At 34.1% G+C, this 12,636-nt stretch overlaps 1 protein-coding gene across 3 annotated transcripts in view; it reads left to right on the top strand.

The window, feature by feature from the left end:
* Positions 1-12,636, top strand: part of RELCH (RAB11 binding and LisH domain, coiled-coil and HEAT repeat containing) — a 72,248-nt gene that overhangs the window by 33,423 nt on the left and 26,189 nt on the right. For all 3 annotated transcript variants that reach the window (XM_030445841.1, XM_030445842.1, XM_030445843.1), the window contains 6 exons: positions 1,464-1,576; positions 5,680-5,770; positions 8,670-8,741; positions 9,532-9,672; positions 10,345-10,509; positions 11,348-11,495. In XM_030445841.1, coding sequence (XP_030301701.1) covers positions 1,464-1,576; positions 5,680-5,770; positions 8,670-8,741; positions 9,532-9,672; positions 10,345-10,509; positions 11,348-11,495 — 730 coding nt within the window. The remainder of the gene's footprint in view (positions 1-1,463; positions 1,577-5,679; positions 5,771-8,669; positions 8,742-9,531; positions 9,673-10,344; positions 10,510-11,347; positions 11,496-12,636) is intronic.

Here is a 12,636-nt window from a genome sequence, read left to right as displayed (position 1 = left end):
TTTTCTAAGCCTTAAGTAGGATATTTCTACATTCAAACCTCTGTTTTATCATAAATTCTCTAATCAGTACCATAGTCAGGGAAAATACTGTCAAAATATCTTCCAGAATGTTAAAATATTTTAGTATCTTTGTTATCTTCAGGAGAGAAAAATAGCATACTGAGTCAAACTGGTGTAAAATGAAAAAAAATTATCAGGAGTTGACTAGTTTAGGCAATGCAATAAAAAATTAAAAAAAAAACATAGCACTTGCTGATTAGAAAAAATGCAAGTTGAGCAGTGAGTGTGTCTTTAATGCTTTTTTTCCACATGTCCGCCTTGCTTATTAGGCTTACTCTCAAGAGCACTGTGAGTAGGTCACCTTGAATTCATCTCCAAAATTGGCACCTCCCTGTAAAGTTACAACAAATAACTCTGGTTTTTTCCGAGTTTTGTGTAATCTTCCCTGGTAACTTCAGAAGTGTTTCTCACTGTCGTCTGCTTGTTTATCACAGCTTACTAACTCACAAAAAGATTGTCTGCTGAAAGTGTCTCAAAAGTATGTAGAAGGTGTTTCCAAATTACTTGCCCAGGTTTTCTCTGTGGACACTCTAGGCTTGTCTTGGCCCTTTCCCTCAACCTCTAGCATGATGTTTCTGTCCCTAAGATATTAAATCACATAGATATTGTGTGGCTTTCGAATTATTGGAGCAAAGGCTCACATCAACAAGGTCAAGGAAACGGACTTCCAGTCCATATTTTAAAATTATTTGTTTCTTCTGGGAAAGAATACCATGAGCTTAGAATGCATATTTAAAGAGGAGGAGGTCTTTACTATTGTCAACAGCCTTGTATTTTATTTCATTTAATGTTTTATACAGTGTTTTCTTGGTAGTTTGCTCCTTAAGGGAATTAATCTGCTCTAAAAAGAAAATTCAGTCTCAGATATGGCCTCTCATTGAAAAAAAAACCCCCACAAAAACAACCAACAACACAAAATAGAAGATACGTGTCTGCAGTCACCTTTACCAATGTGTATTTCTCAGTTCTTATTGAAACTTGTGCACAAAACTGTGGGCATGCTTAACTGGAAATTTAAATATTTAACTCCTTGGCATCAGAAATAGCTTTTTCTGTAGGAGCTTTGTTCCCTAGATGTCTGTGGAGCTTGCTTCACTTCAGTAGGTAGTCCTCTAATTCTGGTTACAGGTGACCTGCATTTGTTAACTGTAGTCTTTGCAGAGCTTTTGATTTTATGTCCTGGTTCTCCCCTGATCTTTTCTAGCAGGAAAACAATTCTAACTTTTGTAGACATTCACTTTTTTCAGGTCACTTAATAAGAGATCAAGACTCTAGAACATCTTCTCTAACTATTTTGATGTTTTCATGACTAGTTTTATCTTCTTTGTTTCTTTAGCCATTAATGAATATATGCCCAAAACATTTTTACTTTGTTTGGTTTTCCCCTACCCACAACCTTTTAGGAACTGATTCCACTCATACTGTGTACAGCCTGCCTCCATCCTGAACCCAAAGAGAGAGATCAGCTTCTACACATACTGTTCAATTTGATCAAACGACCAGATGATGAGCAAAGGTGTGTTTGCGTTTGTATGTTGCGGGACAAGAAAGAACATTTTCTTTGTCAAAAAAGCAGAACTAATAGAAACTGGATATTGCTGGATGATTTTAGCTAAGTTTCACTTAAGCTGATGCTTTGCTGGTATAACATTCACAAATTATGTGGACTCCAGGACTTTCTGTTTCATTACTTGTAATTTTTAGGTACTGAAATATAAGAATGTGCTTGGTAAGCTGTAGCATAACATTTCAGTTCCTTTTTTCTCTAAAGATGAACTGAAACACTGTTAAAATGAGCTTTAAAATCATGGGGTTTAGCAGTGGTTGATTTAGAAATCAAAACAGCTTTTTAAAATCTCTGTGTTAGTGTATCTTAGTGATCTGAACGAGTTTACTGTGTTTAGTTGGCAAAAATAACATGAAAAAAATAGTACTCTTCCTTCTTATAATTCAGTACTATGGTTAGCAATAAAAAATTCAGAAGAGTGCAGCAATTATTTAGTTCTAAGAAGTGCTGAGTTTTCTTTATTTGATTTTTAAACAAAACATTTTTTATTTTCTTTTAAAGTTTAGTTCTTTCTTAATACTCAGGAAAACTGACTTTACTGGTCTTGATAGAAATATCTTTAAGGTTGAAAGACAGTATGCTAGCTGGTATGTTTCATTCTCTAATTGTGGAAAGATTTTTCTATTTGATCTGTAGCTCTTCCACTGTTTTCATTAGAGATGTTTTATAAAGCATCTCTATGTTTTTGTTGCTCTGTTCTGTCTTGATACAAAATAGGCTTTATGAAACAGGTGGAAAGCATTTCTTTTGAAGATTCCCTGAAATGGAAGTGTTCTGCTGTCTTGCTGAACTGTTTCCTTTGTAAAGTTTAGTGATGAGGTGCAATTGGAAGAGGTGATTCGGAAACAAAACATGCATAAACAAATAAAAGCAACTTGAAGGACAGTGGCACCATGCAGATTGAAATTACAAAAAGATGCAGTCCTTTTTCTACCTCAGATTCATTAGAAATATTCTAATGAAATGTCTATCATTAGCTAAAATATTTTTCATGTTCCATGCAGATTGGGAAGCTAAAATTATCTTGTGGTTGAGGGGGCAAGGAAGTTACATCTTGTGTGTAGTCTCTTGTAAGTTAATTTCTCACAGAAATGGTGGCCTAGTATGTAGATTTTTTATATGCCTGTTTAGCTTCAGTTAGGCTTCTTTTCCAGAAGACAAGCTTTTTTTTAACTTTTTCCTCAAAGTTATCCATTCTTTATTCTGAGGTACAGATTTGTATCTAAAAATAACTCATTTTAATCAGAAAATTGGGAACAATATTTTCCTATAACCTCCAAGATAAAACACGTGTTTATATATATATAAAACATACATTTACATATATAAAAATCTTAATCTGCTATAAAGGTGCCATAGCACCTGACAGAATAAGTAAAATTCTATCAAGTAAAAGAGATTCTGAATACAAATTAGATAGAAAATACTTACTGAGAATTTAAATTTTTTTTTATACTTGTATGGAAATATATTATGCCTGCTTCGTTTTATCTAAGTAAATTTAAATAATATTTTAGTAGTCTTGTGCAATATGAAGTCAGCAAAAACATTCAGGTGGTATTGATTCTCATATTTACCTTTTGCTATACTGTGCAGTTCAACACTATACATGAAAGTAGCAGTCGATAACAAGTTGACTCTTCAAATCTCTTAAATACAAGAGACTGGAAAATGACATTGTATGTCCAGTAATGAACCAATTAAAATAAGTATTTTATTTTAACATTTGACCTTGTAAAATACATTAACAATTATACAGAAAGGTTGTATTACACTTCTTGCCCCTGTGGGAGGCTTCTTGGTGCAAGCAGATGTAGCATATACTCTCACAGACTAACATTATATTTAACAAGGCCAGTTTTATCCTTTACTCATTAGTATACTGTTCTGCTTTTAAAAATGTCTGAAATTTCCTTCTGCAAAGGAACAAATATGTATCTAGTATATCTAATCTTCTTTTTGGACACCTGTGTTGGTTTTGGAAGCTTAGGAGCCATAAGGAAGTCAGATGAATGTTGGGGTCTTTTTAGGACAAGGTTAAAACGTATTACAAAATGTCAACTGGACGATTTCGGGGTGATGTTTTCAGAAGCAGCACTCTTAATGAAAAGAAGCTAAAATACATTAAACATAGTGTATCTAGGATGACTTTTCATCAGTCATATGACAACATATCTTACAGAACACACGCAACTTCCTGAAATATTAAGGAAAACTCTAATATAGTTTGTAATATAACATTTAGGAGTGATGAAAGAACAAAATATAAGATTAGGTTGCTTACCAGTGCTCGCAGTCACTTTCTGTCACATTTAGAAAGGATTTAGAAGTGTTAAATTACGTCTGTTCTACTTTGTGTTTCTGCTCTGATTCTTGATTTCACTTTGGTTTCTGTACCCATGAAGCAAGCTACTGTTGTGCTGAATCGTACATCTTTGTTCTGTGTTCCTAAGTGATCATATGTGTATAACCTGGAGAGAGTTCTTTGAGGAATGCATTCTCAGCATCTTCTTAACAAAAGAGATCATTATGACAATAACTAGAAAGTATTTTTTCTCAAAACCAACCCCGACTGCAGTTATCACAACGGCTTTGCATTAAAATTTTAATTTCAATGTCCTCTTGTTGAGATCTTTTCAATCTTTCTTTCCCCTGGAATACTTACTGTTGTCATACACTTTTAAGATGGTTACAGTAACATGTAAATTATTATTTTAAAAACATTTTTATAGTATATTTAAAGTTTCCTAACTTACAGGAAAGGCAGCAGGAAATCTGAGTGAATTTTTATATTTCATGGAACTTTTTGAGAAGTTTTGTTTTAAAAAAAAAAAAAAGAATTTTTGTTTTCCACATTTCTAATGCAGAAGATTTTTAAGGGTTACTGTGCTCTGTTATTTGTTTTATACATATCTGATAAAAGTATATTTTGTTGCCTAGTTCTTCTGCTAGATGCAGCATGTAGAACCAAAGACAGGCATTTGAGGATCTGTTTTCTTTGTTGTAGAACTCAGAATTTCCACAGGCCATTGTCTCCATATTGTCATCACTAGTAATTGCATTTTTACTTTCCCTCAATGTTTTTACCTTGATCACATCTAGTTCTGGATATGGTAGAGAGGGAAAACAAACTAACAAACTAAAAACCCAAACAAAACGAGAAAACCTCACAATACAATGCCAAAGAGCTTGTTCATATTTTTGGCCTAAAGAAGGTTGAGGTAAAAAATCTTTTGAATAAACTTTTTCCTATCTCTCTTTGAAAATATTCTGAAAGTGAATGAGTCTTTCTTTGTATAATTTATATATATATATATATATAGATATATATGTATCATTTTTTAAAAAAATAACCAGCAGAATCTCTGCCTTTCAACCTTAAGGGCATACTGCCTGCATTAAGTACTCAGGAGTTTAGGCATGACACTAAAATGGTAGTATACTAATTCTGTTTTATCTTCCACAAAGCAATAGCAAACAAATTCCTTGTGGTGTCCTAATCTTACTGTAGAGGTTATAAAATGTTTCATGTCCATGAATTATCATTTGAGACTAGTTATTTTAATTTTGATTTAAGCACTAAAATTAAATAACTGGTTGATTGCATGCAGACCTGGTATCGTTGCAGTCCTATTAACAGGAGAAAAAGTTAAAGTAAAAATATCAGCAAGGTAAACACTTGTTAAATAAAAGTTAAAATATTGCAAATGACAGTTTAAGTAAAATTTAACTGAAATTTTAATTGCATCTCAATGTCTACAAAATTTCTAGAAAAGGTGTATTAAGTAGAAAACTAGATAAAATCGTAGAATAGTTTGGGTTGGATGGGACCTTTAGCATTCATCTAATCCAGCCCCTTCTGCAAGGAGTGGGGACAGTAATGGCTTTCCATTTAAGATTCATATATTAATTCAGTGTGTGGTGTAAAATTTTGGCTATATACAATTGCCTGTTGCCTGGCAGCATCTGCTTTTTGTAGCTTAAAGTATAAGTTGTATACATTATAGAATATTACTTTATAAACAAATTAAAACTTCAAATTATGTTTTCAGACAGATGATACTGACTGGGTGTGTGGCATTTGCCCGACACGTCGGACCAACACGTGTGGAAGCTGAGCTTTTACCACAGTGCTGGGAACAGGTAACTGATTATTTTGTGCTTTACCCTGGAAAATTAGTTAAAAATTCACAGATGTCAAGTTTTATTTGTTTGATGAGAAAATTTTTTTGGTTTTTATGAATGGCAGCTCAAAGTATTTTTCAGAAAGATATGTGGATGTTCTTTGTTCTCATTATTTATAGTTTTATATAACATTCAAAACAACTCAGAAGCAGGAAAGTTGTCAAAGACAAATTAGAATCTGAAGATTCTAATCTGAAGATTGTAATTAATGGCATATCACATGCATGTGATTGTATTGAATTGTAGATATGCTGTTCATTTTCAGTGTTGCCTAAGCTATTGCCAGGTAGGTGCCTTTGTAATTTGTACTGTAATTTTCAAACAGTTGAAAATCCATTTTCATTCAAAGATTTCATTCACTGATTTTTATATCCCTGGAGCAGCATCCATTCTTTAGCTAGTTGAAATTCTTAAACAGAAAATTAAAGATCAAAGCAGTCACAAATAAGTGCCCTGTAGACAAGCAATGTTTTACACCTGTAAAATCAGTCTGAAGTTTAAATGTAGCATCTAGAATCACAGTGACCTTTTCCACAGCTATTATAAATTAACAGAAATAACTGAAAGTCCAGGTTAAAATGCTCTTACTGTTTTGTCTGAGGCACAGATACAGAAAAATGTGTTTACTTGAAATTGTATGTTCTTTTCCATTATGGTAGGAAAAGAGGAAATTCATTGTTGCCTAAAAGTGAATAACTAAGCTGTGACAGAGTGGTAATGCTTGCTTTAATGGCACAGTCTTGCTGGTCTGATAAATGTCTACTGTTTCTTACATAACCATCTGTGTTTCACACTAATGTCTAAGCTTTAATAGTCTCAGTGCTTTCTGACAGTAGAAGCACTTATGTTCAACTTTTGTGCTTATATGTATATGTATATCTATTGATTAAATGAAGGACTTGTAGACTGGTAGCAGTATAGTTGAACACAAAATAAAGCACATGTTGTTTCCTTAGTCCTCATGAAATTGAAAGTATTTAAAAAACTCCTCAAGAACAGCACATTTTTTTCATACTAGCTTCTTGCTAATTGCTGGTGCAAAAGAAAAACCAGTCCAACAGTAACATTACAGCCTATCAGGCTGCCAACCCATATGTCATCATGCATGTATTTAATGCAGTTTGCCAGACTTTGATTACTGTACTGAAACCAGGTCATTCTTTTATCCATCAAAATACTGTCTGAATCTCATTGTCACAAGATCGAGTTGGTCAAAGGAACTCAAAATTACCCATAATTTTTACCTTTTCTAAGTAGATGTGTTAGTCATGAAAGCATTCACGCAGTTGGTCTCCAACCAAAATCTATTTACAGATGCAAAGGACTGGGCTCTCAGAAGATTCAGCATTTTAATCCACACATTCTGGAGCTCTGAGCTATCAAACTAGTAGTTGTGATCTTTCTACCTGGTTTCCAGAGGTAGAATTTGGTAGCTGGCTCATCTGATTTTAGATCAAAGCTCTGTGATTGCTAGAAGTTCCCTCAGACTTAGTAACCAGGTAATTGGCTTCCAAAATTGTGCTGCTGCTTATTAAAGACAAAAGGAAAACAAATCATAATAAATATTTTGCAGTTATGTTTACAGATCCAAGGACTAATAATCTTCCCTGAGCACGAACCTTCCAGAAATTTGAGTCTTTTTTCTCCAGTGTGCCAATATGCCTTTGTAATATCAGAGGTGATACTTATATTGCTTTGACAGTCCACCTAAATCAGTTGAAAACTAGTATTTGCTGTTTTCCTTGGGTAGGCAGGGCCACAGGAGGCAAAATGATCTCTGTAACCAGTAAGGAATTTGCATATGGAAAGATGGCACATTAGTTGATATATATGGTAAGTATAAAAGTATCCTATACATCAGTGAATATTACGATGGATACTAAAGCAGCCTGTAGCAAGCCCATAATGTTTCTCGTATGTGACATCTCCAAACTTCCAGAAACTGTTACACATGCCTTACTGGTGATGGACACACTCAAGAAACATTCTTCCATGCTTGAGACTTCAGTTTAGTCCTGAGGCTCATGATTTGTTCATTGGAGTCTCTTTCAAATTATCTTTTCCATGCTTCATTGTTGAGAGAGTTCTTGGTGATTTCAGATCAGGACAGTGGTGAACTTGAAGGCATTAATACTACATCAGTGGTCAGGTCATTGTACAACTATTACACTGGCTATTAAAGGAGGTAAACCTGGTTCTGAAGTGTCAATAAATTTATCAGGCAGAATTTTGAATGACCTTTGAGTGGAAGGGGACGTAGCACAGGATCAAGAGACTCTTGGGAATAGGAGTTGTTTTCAGTCATATTTTAGAGGTGTGATGTGTTTATGCTGGACTTGAGAGCAGAACTTAAGTAGTATGCAAGCACTTGTTGGCTTAGTACATCTGTCTTCTTTTGACCCTAATTGCTCAGCAAGACCCCAGCAGCTCTGCTACACGAGTTGGCTCAGAGCACTAGAGGGCACTTGTGTAGCTCTGAGAAGAACTGAGTTCCTGAAGGGCTTACATAAGACAGTATTTCTTGACATGCCAGCTCAGAAGTTACTCATATTCTTTAGAATACAGCAGCCCATACATAGGCTGCTTTCCACTCTTTTCACTGCATATACATACATACTTCTCCAATTCTTCTCTTACAATAAGCTGTGTTTTATAGGGCAACCAGTAAAGGCTGTATCTGCCTTGCCTTTATGCCTCAGTGCAAGAACTGGAGGCTGCTTAGTACCCATATGCAACATCTATGGGCACAGTGTTTATCTAAGAGGTGCAGACATATCCCTCTGTTGCAGTTCATTCTAACCACAATTTGAATACTGGTTACTGCAAAGCAAATAGCCATTCTCTTTTTCTTTACCAGATCAACCACAAATACCCAGAGAGACGGCTACTGGTAGCAGAATCCTGTGGAGCTCTAGCACCTTACCTTCCAGTAAGTGTTACTGCTGACTCTGAATACTTTGCTAGTGAAAGCGAGGTGAAAATCTGTTGCATAATGTAAAGATCCCCTTTAATTTAAAATATTTTCAAGTGTGTATGTTATGCAGAGACAGTGATGTTGTCTTCTACTTTATATCACGTGTGTAAGATTCAGTTAATGCCATTAAGAAGGAGCTAGCTCGGTTGAACTGTATTCCTTTCTATTAAGCTATAAAATGTCTCTAAAAACAGTGTGTTTCAGTCTTTGTTTCAGTAAAAATGAAGGTTTAGGTTAGGTTAGGACCAATTAAAGGAAATAATCTCCAAAAAAAGAATTGGCACCCCATAATAAAGTTCATCAGACACTGGAGTGTTACGTGAAGAGTGCTGCTAGTCAGAAGAACCAGCAAAATTAAGTCATTAGCAAACTAGGATTTTGAAGCTAAAGAGAAAGAAAAAAGTAACCCAAATTAAAGCCCACTTCTTCAGTTTAGCAGTGCAGTAATTAAAGATTCTGTATAGTGTTTTTTGCTGTTACTTTTTGTTTCCATATGAAATAAAGGACTTGAGCTCTGTGCTTAGTAGAACAAAAGGCAATCTAATGAGGCTGCTGGCATTTTATTTTAATTCATCTTCATCTTTTAATTGTGGAAACTACATGTGTAATATTTGTAGAGATCTGTGGTTGGAGGAAGGAATTTTGTGAGCACTAGTAGAAGGGCAAATTATTTCTAAAAGTTGATATAAACCTGTGTTTCTTGTTTCATTTGATTTTAACAAGTATTTTCCTTGTTTTCAAACAGAAGGAAATTCGTAGTTCATTAGTACTTTCCATGCTGCAGCAAATGCTAATGGAAGATAAGGCAGATTTGGTACGAGAAGCTGTGATCAAAAGCCTTGGCATAATTATGGGATATATTGATGACCCAGACAAATATCAACAGGTAAAATTTAGTTTAGATTCTGTATCTATAAAATGTTATTTCGTGAATGGGCGATGCATAATTCGATGCATTTTTACTATATCTTTTCAGATATTTGTAGAAATTTGGTGGTTTATGTGACTTGGTTTTATTTTATCACCAAGTCCAAAAAGAAAACAAATGCTTAAAAGTATCATTAGAACGTTAGGTATAAGCCCCATACAGAAGCTTTTCTAATAATTCATTTTGCCTTCAAGTACATAACACTTCATTGCTGCCCACCTGGTAATATTAGCCAGTTTCATATCACAGCTTGCTAAAAGAAATCTGTCTACTATAAGAAAGCCTACTTGCAGTTGAACTTACTTTTGCCTGATAATGTTTCAGGTAAGTGGAAATTAAAAACTTCTAATCCTGTCTTTGATGCTTTGAAGGAAGAATGGTAGAATGTGTTTGTATTGATTCTGATAACTTGACTGTAGAGAAATACTACCAGGATCATTCAAGCACATATTTTAACTTTGTAGATGTGGGAATATCTGTTGAATTGCACCGTGTACTACCTTGTTTTATATTTGTTATGTAAAGTTTTAAAGATAGATTATAATCTTTTTCTAGTCTGCATGTTTTCTGTGGGGAAACTTAAACGTGAATTTTAGGAAAATAATTACATTCTTTACTGTCTTCTGCCAGGGTTTTGAACTGCTGCTTTCAGCTTTGGGAGACCCTTCAGAACGTGTAGTTAGTGCAACACATCAGGTATTTTTACCTGCTTATGCTGCCTGGACAACAGAACTGGGAAATTTACAGTTCCATCTTATACCTACACTGCTTAATAAAATTGAAAAATTGCTCAGGGTATGTGTTCAGCTGTTTCTATATTGGAAAATTTTATTTGTACATTTGTATTTTATTTTTATATATTTTTAAAAATTACAAAAATATAAGTAATATTCTATGGGGGGGAAATTTTCTGGAGATTTTTGTGATTTTGTAACATCCTTTTGAAGAAGGGAAAGAAACAAACCAACAACAAAACCCAAAAAAACCATACTTCTCTTTAACAGTGTTTTGCTTTATAGCCCAATAATTAAAGTGCAGTTCAGAAAATGCTCACTTGGGACTGTGACTAGATGTTACATGTTAATCTGAATGTATTTGCCCTATACTTTATAAACAATTTGAGTGTCACAGTGTAGTTTTTAATAAAGTGAAATATTTATTAAACAACAACAAAAAATAGAATTGAATGAGTTAGGTTCTTTGCAACTTGATTTGCTAGGTGTCTAGAAAGGGCTGGAAGAACAATCTAACACACTTCACAAAGGCACGTATTTTCAGAGTACAAGCAACTAGTTTATTCAGTTTTTAGATGCATTGGTCTCTTGAGACCAGGGATTCACATTTCCAAAATGTGCTGAAAAAATGTTCCTTCTGAATATCAGTAAGTTCATTAACATGAACTACTAGATGCCAAAGGCTATATTGCTTTAACGTTTTGAGTAGTGACTTAAGTGTGACAACGGAATAGTGATGGTGACACAAGGTAAGCTTGTGGTTAAGATAAATTATTTTATAGTTAGTGGCTTTGTGTAGAATTTCATTGCAGATGTGTTGATGTCTCACTAGGGAATACATTCCTCAGCAACATAACATCCAAACCAAAAATTTTAATTAAATGTCCTGTTTGTTTCAGGAAGGAGAACATGGCTTGGATGAACATAAGCTCCACATGTATCTGTCTGCTCTGCAGTCATTGATCCCTTCACTGTTTGCACTGGTGCTACAGAATGCACCTTTCACGAGCAAAGCTAAACTTCAGGGAGAAGTACCACAAATAGAAGGTAAATGTGGAACTTTTATAAACTTAAGTATAATTTGGTCAGAAATTTCAAATCATTGTTAACTGCAAAGGAAGAATTTCAGGAAAAAGTCCACTTTTACTTGGGATTTGTTTGTATTTTGAGGTTACTTCATAAGCATAAGCTGCAGAATCAATGAATAAGCTTTAGTTTTTTATATGCTATCTGTACAATAATGATTGAAGTTTATGTCCCCAAACCTTTATTTTTAATCCACCTGTTCTGTATCCTGTATTTTCATATATAGCAAGTCTAGAGAAAGAAATCCAGGGAACCTATGTCATTATTTGAATTTTCTTTCTTTAATGTTGCTGAATTGACAGAATTTTTTTGTTGTTGTTTTTAATAGCAGATTCCAGCATAGGAAGATTTGTCTTGACTTGTCAAATTTTATTTGCTCTGTTTTTCCCTTTCTGGGAAAACATCTTTCTACCTTCTTTCTTCCCACTTCATTCCTACAAAAGAAATCAGTCTGACACGAAGGCTTATCAGATATGTACCTAATTACAAGTGTCAGATTATTGATGAAGAAGAAATATCTCAATCATGAATATTTATGAAGTAGTGATTAGCAGCAGAATAAGGGAAACTAAATGCTATCTTTTTTTTCTTTTATTTACTTGCCAGTGTTACAGGCAAAATGGCTTCTTTGTGCCCAGTGACAAAGTTATATGTAATCCAGTTGGTCTCGCAAGGAAATACTTTGTTGTCCTAATACACAGCATAAATGTTGTGGGGAAAAAAATGATTTTACTTTCTGATTTAACTCTTAAATGGTTTGGGTTTTTTTCATATTCATTTCTCCTGACAAATCCTTAAATAATGCTTCCTTTTCCCCATCCATTTCTACACTTGAGAGACCTCATTATCATCAAAAAAGTTTATTTCATCTCTCATTGTTTCTCTTTACTGCTTGAAAGTAACTTTTGAGAAAGCAAAGCAATTCTCAGTTTAGAATTCCTAAAGGTTTCTGAAGAATGGATTCCTTTAATAGCCAATAATAGCTCAAGATGATGATGTTATAAATAAAGATAAATAATAAAGATATTATTGGTAATACCTGCTACATGGTGATAATAGTGCTGTGTGAGAAGATGCAAAGAAAGATGAATTTGGAAGGTAG

Source organism: Calypte anna, chromosome 2, assembly GCF_003957555.1.
Source record: "Calypte anna isolate BGI_N300 chromosome 2, bCalAnn1_v1.p, whole genome shotgun sequence".
In the NCBI taxonomy this organism is placed as follows: Eukaryota; Metazoa; Chordata; class Aves; order Apodiformes; family Trochilidae; genus Calypte; species Calypte anna.
This window is presented reverse-complemented; position numbering and strand designations above follow the sequence as displayed.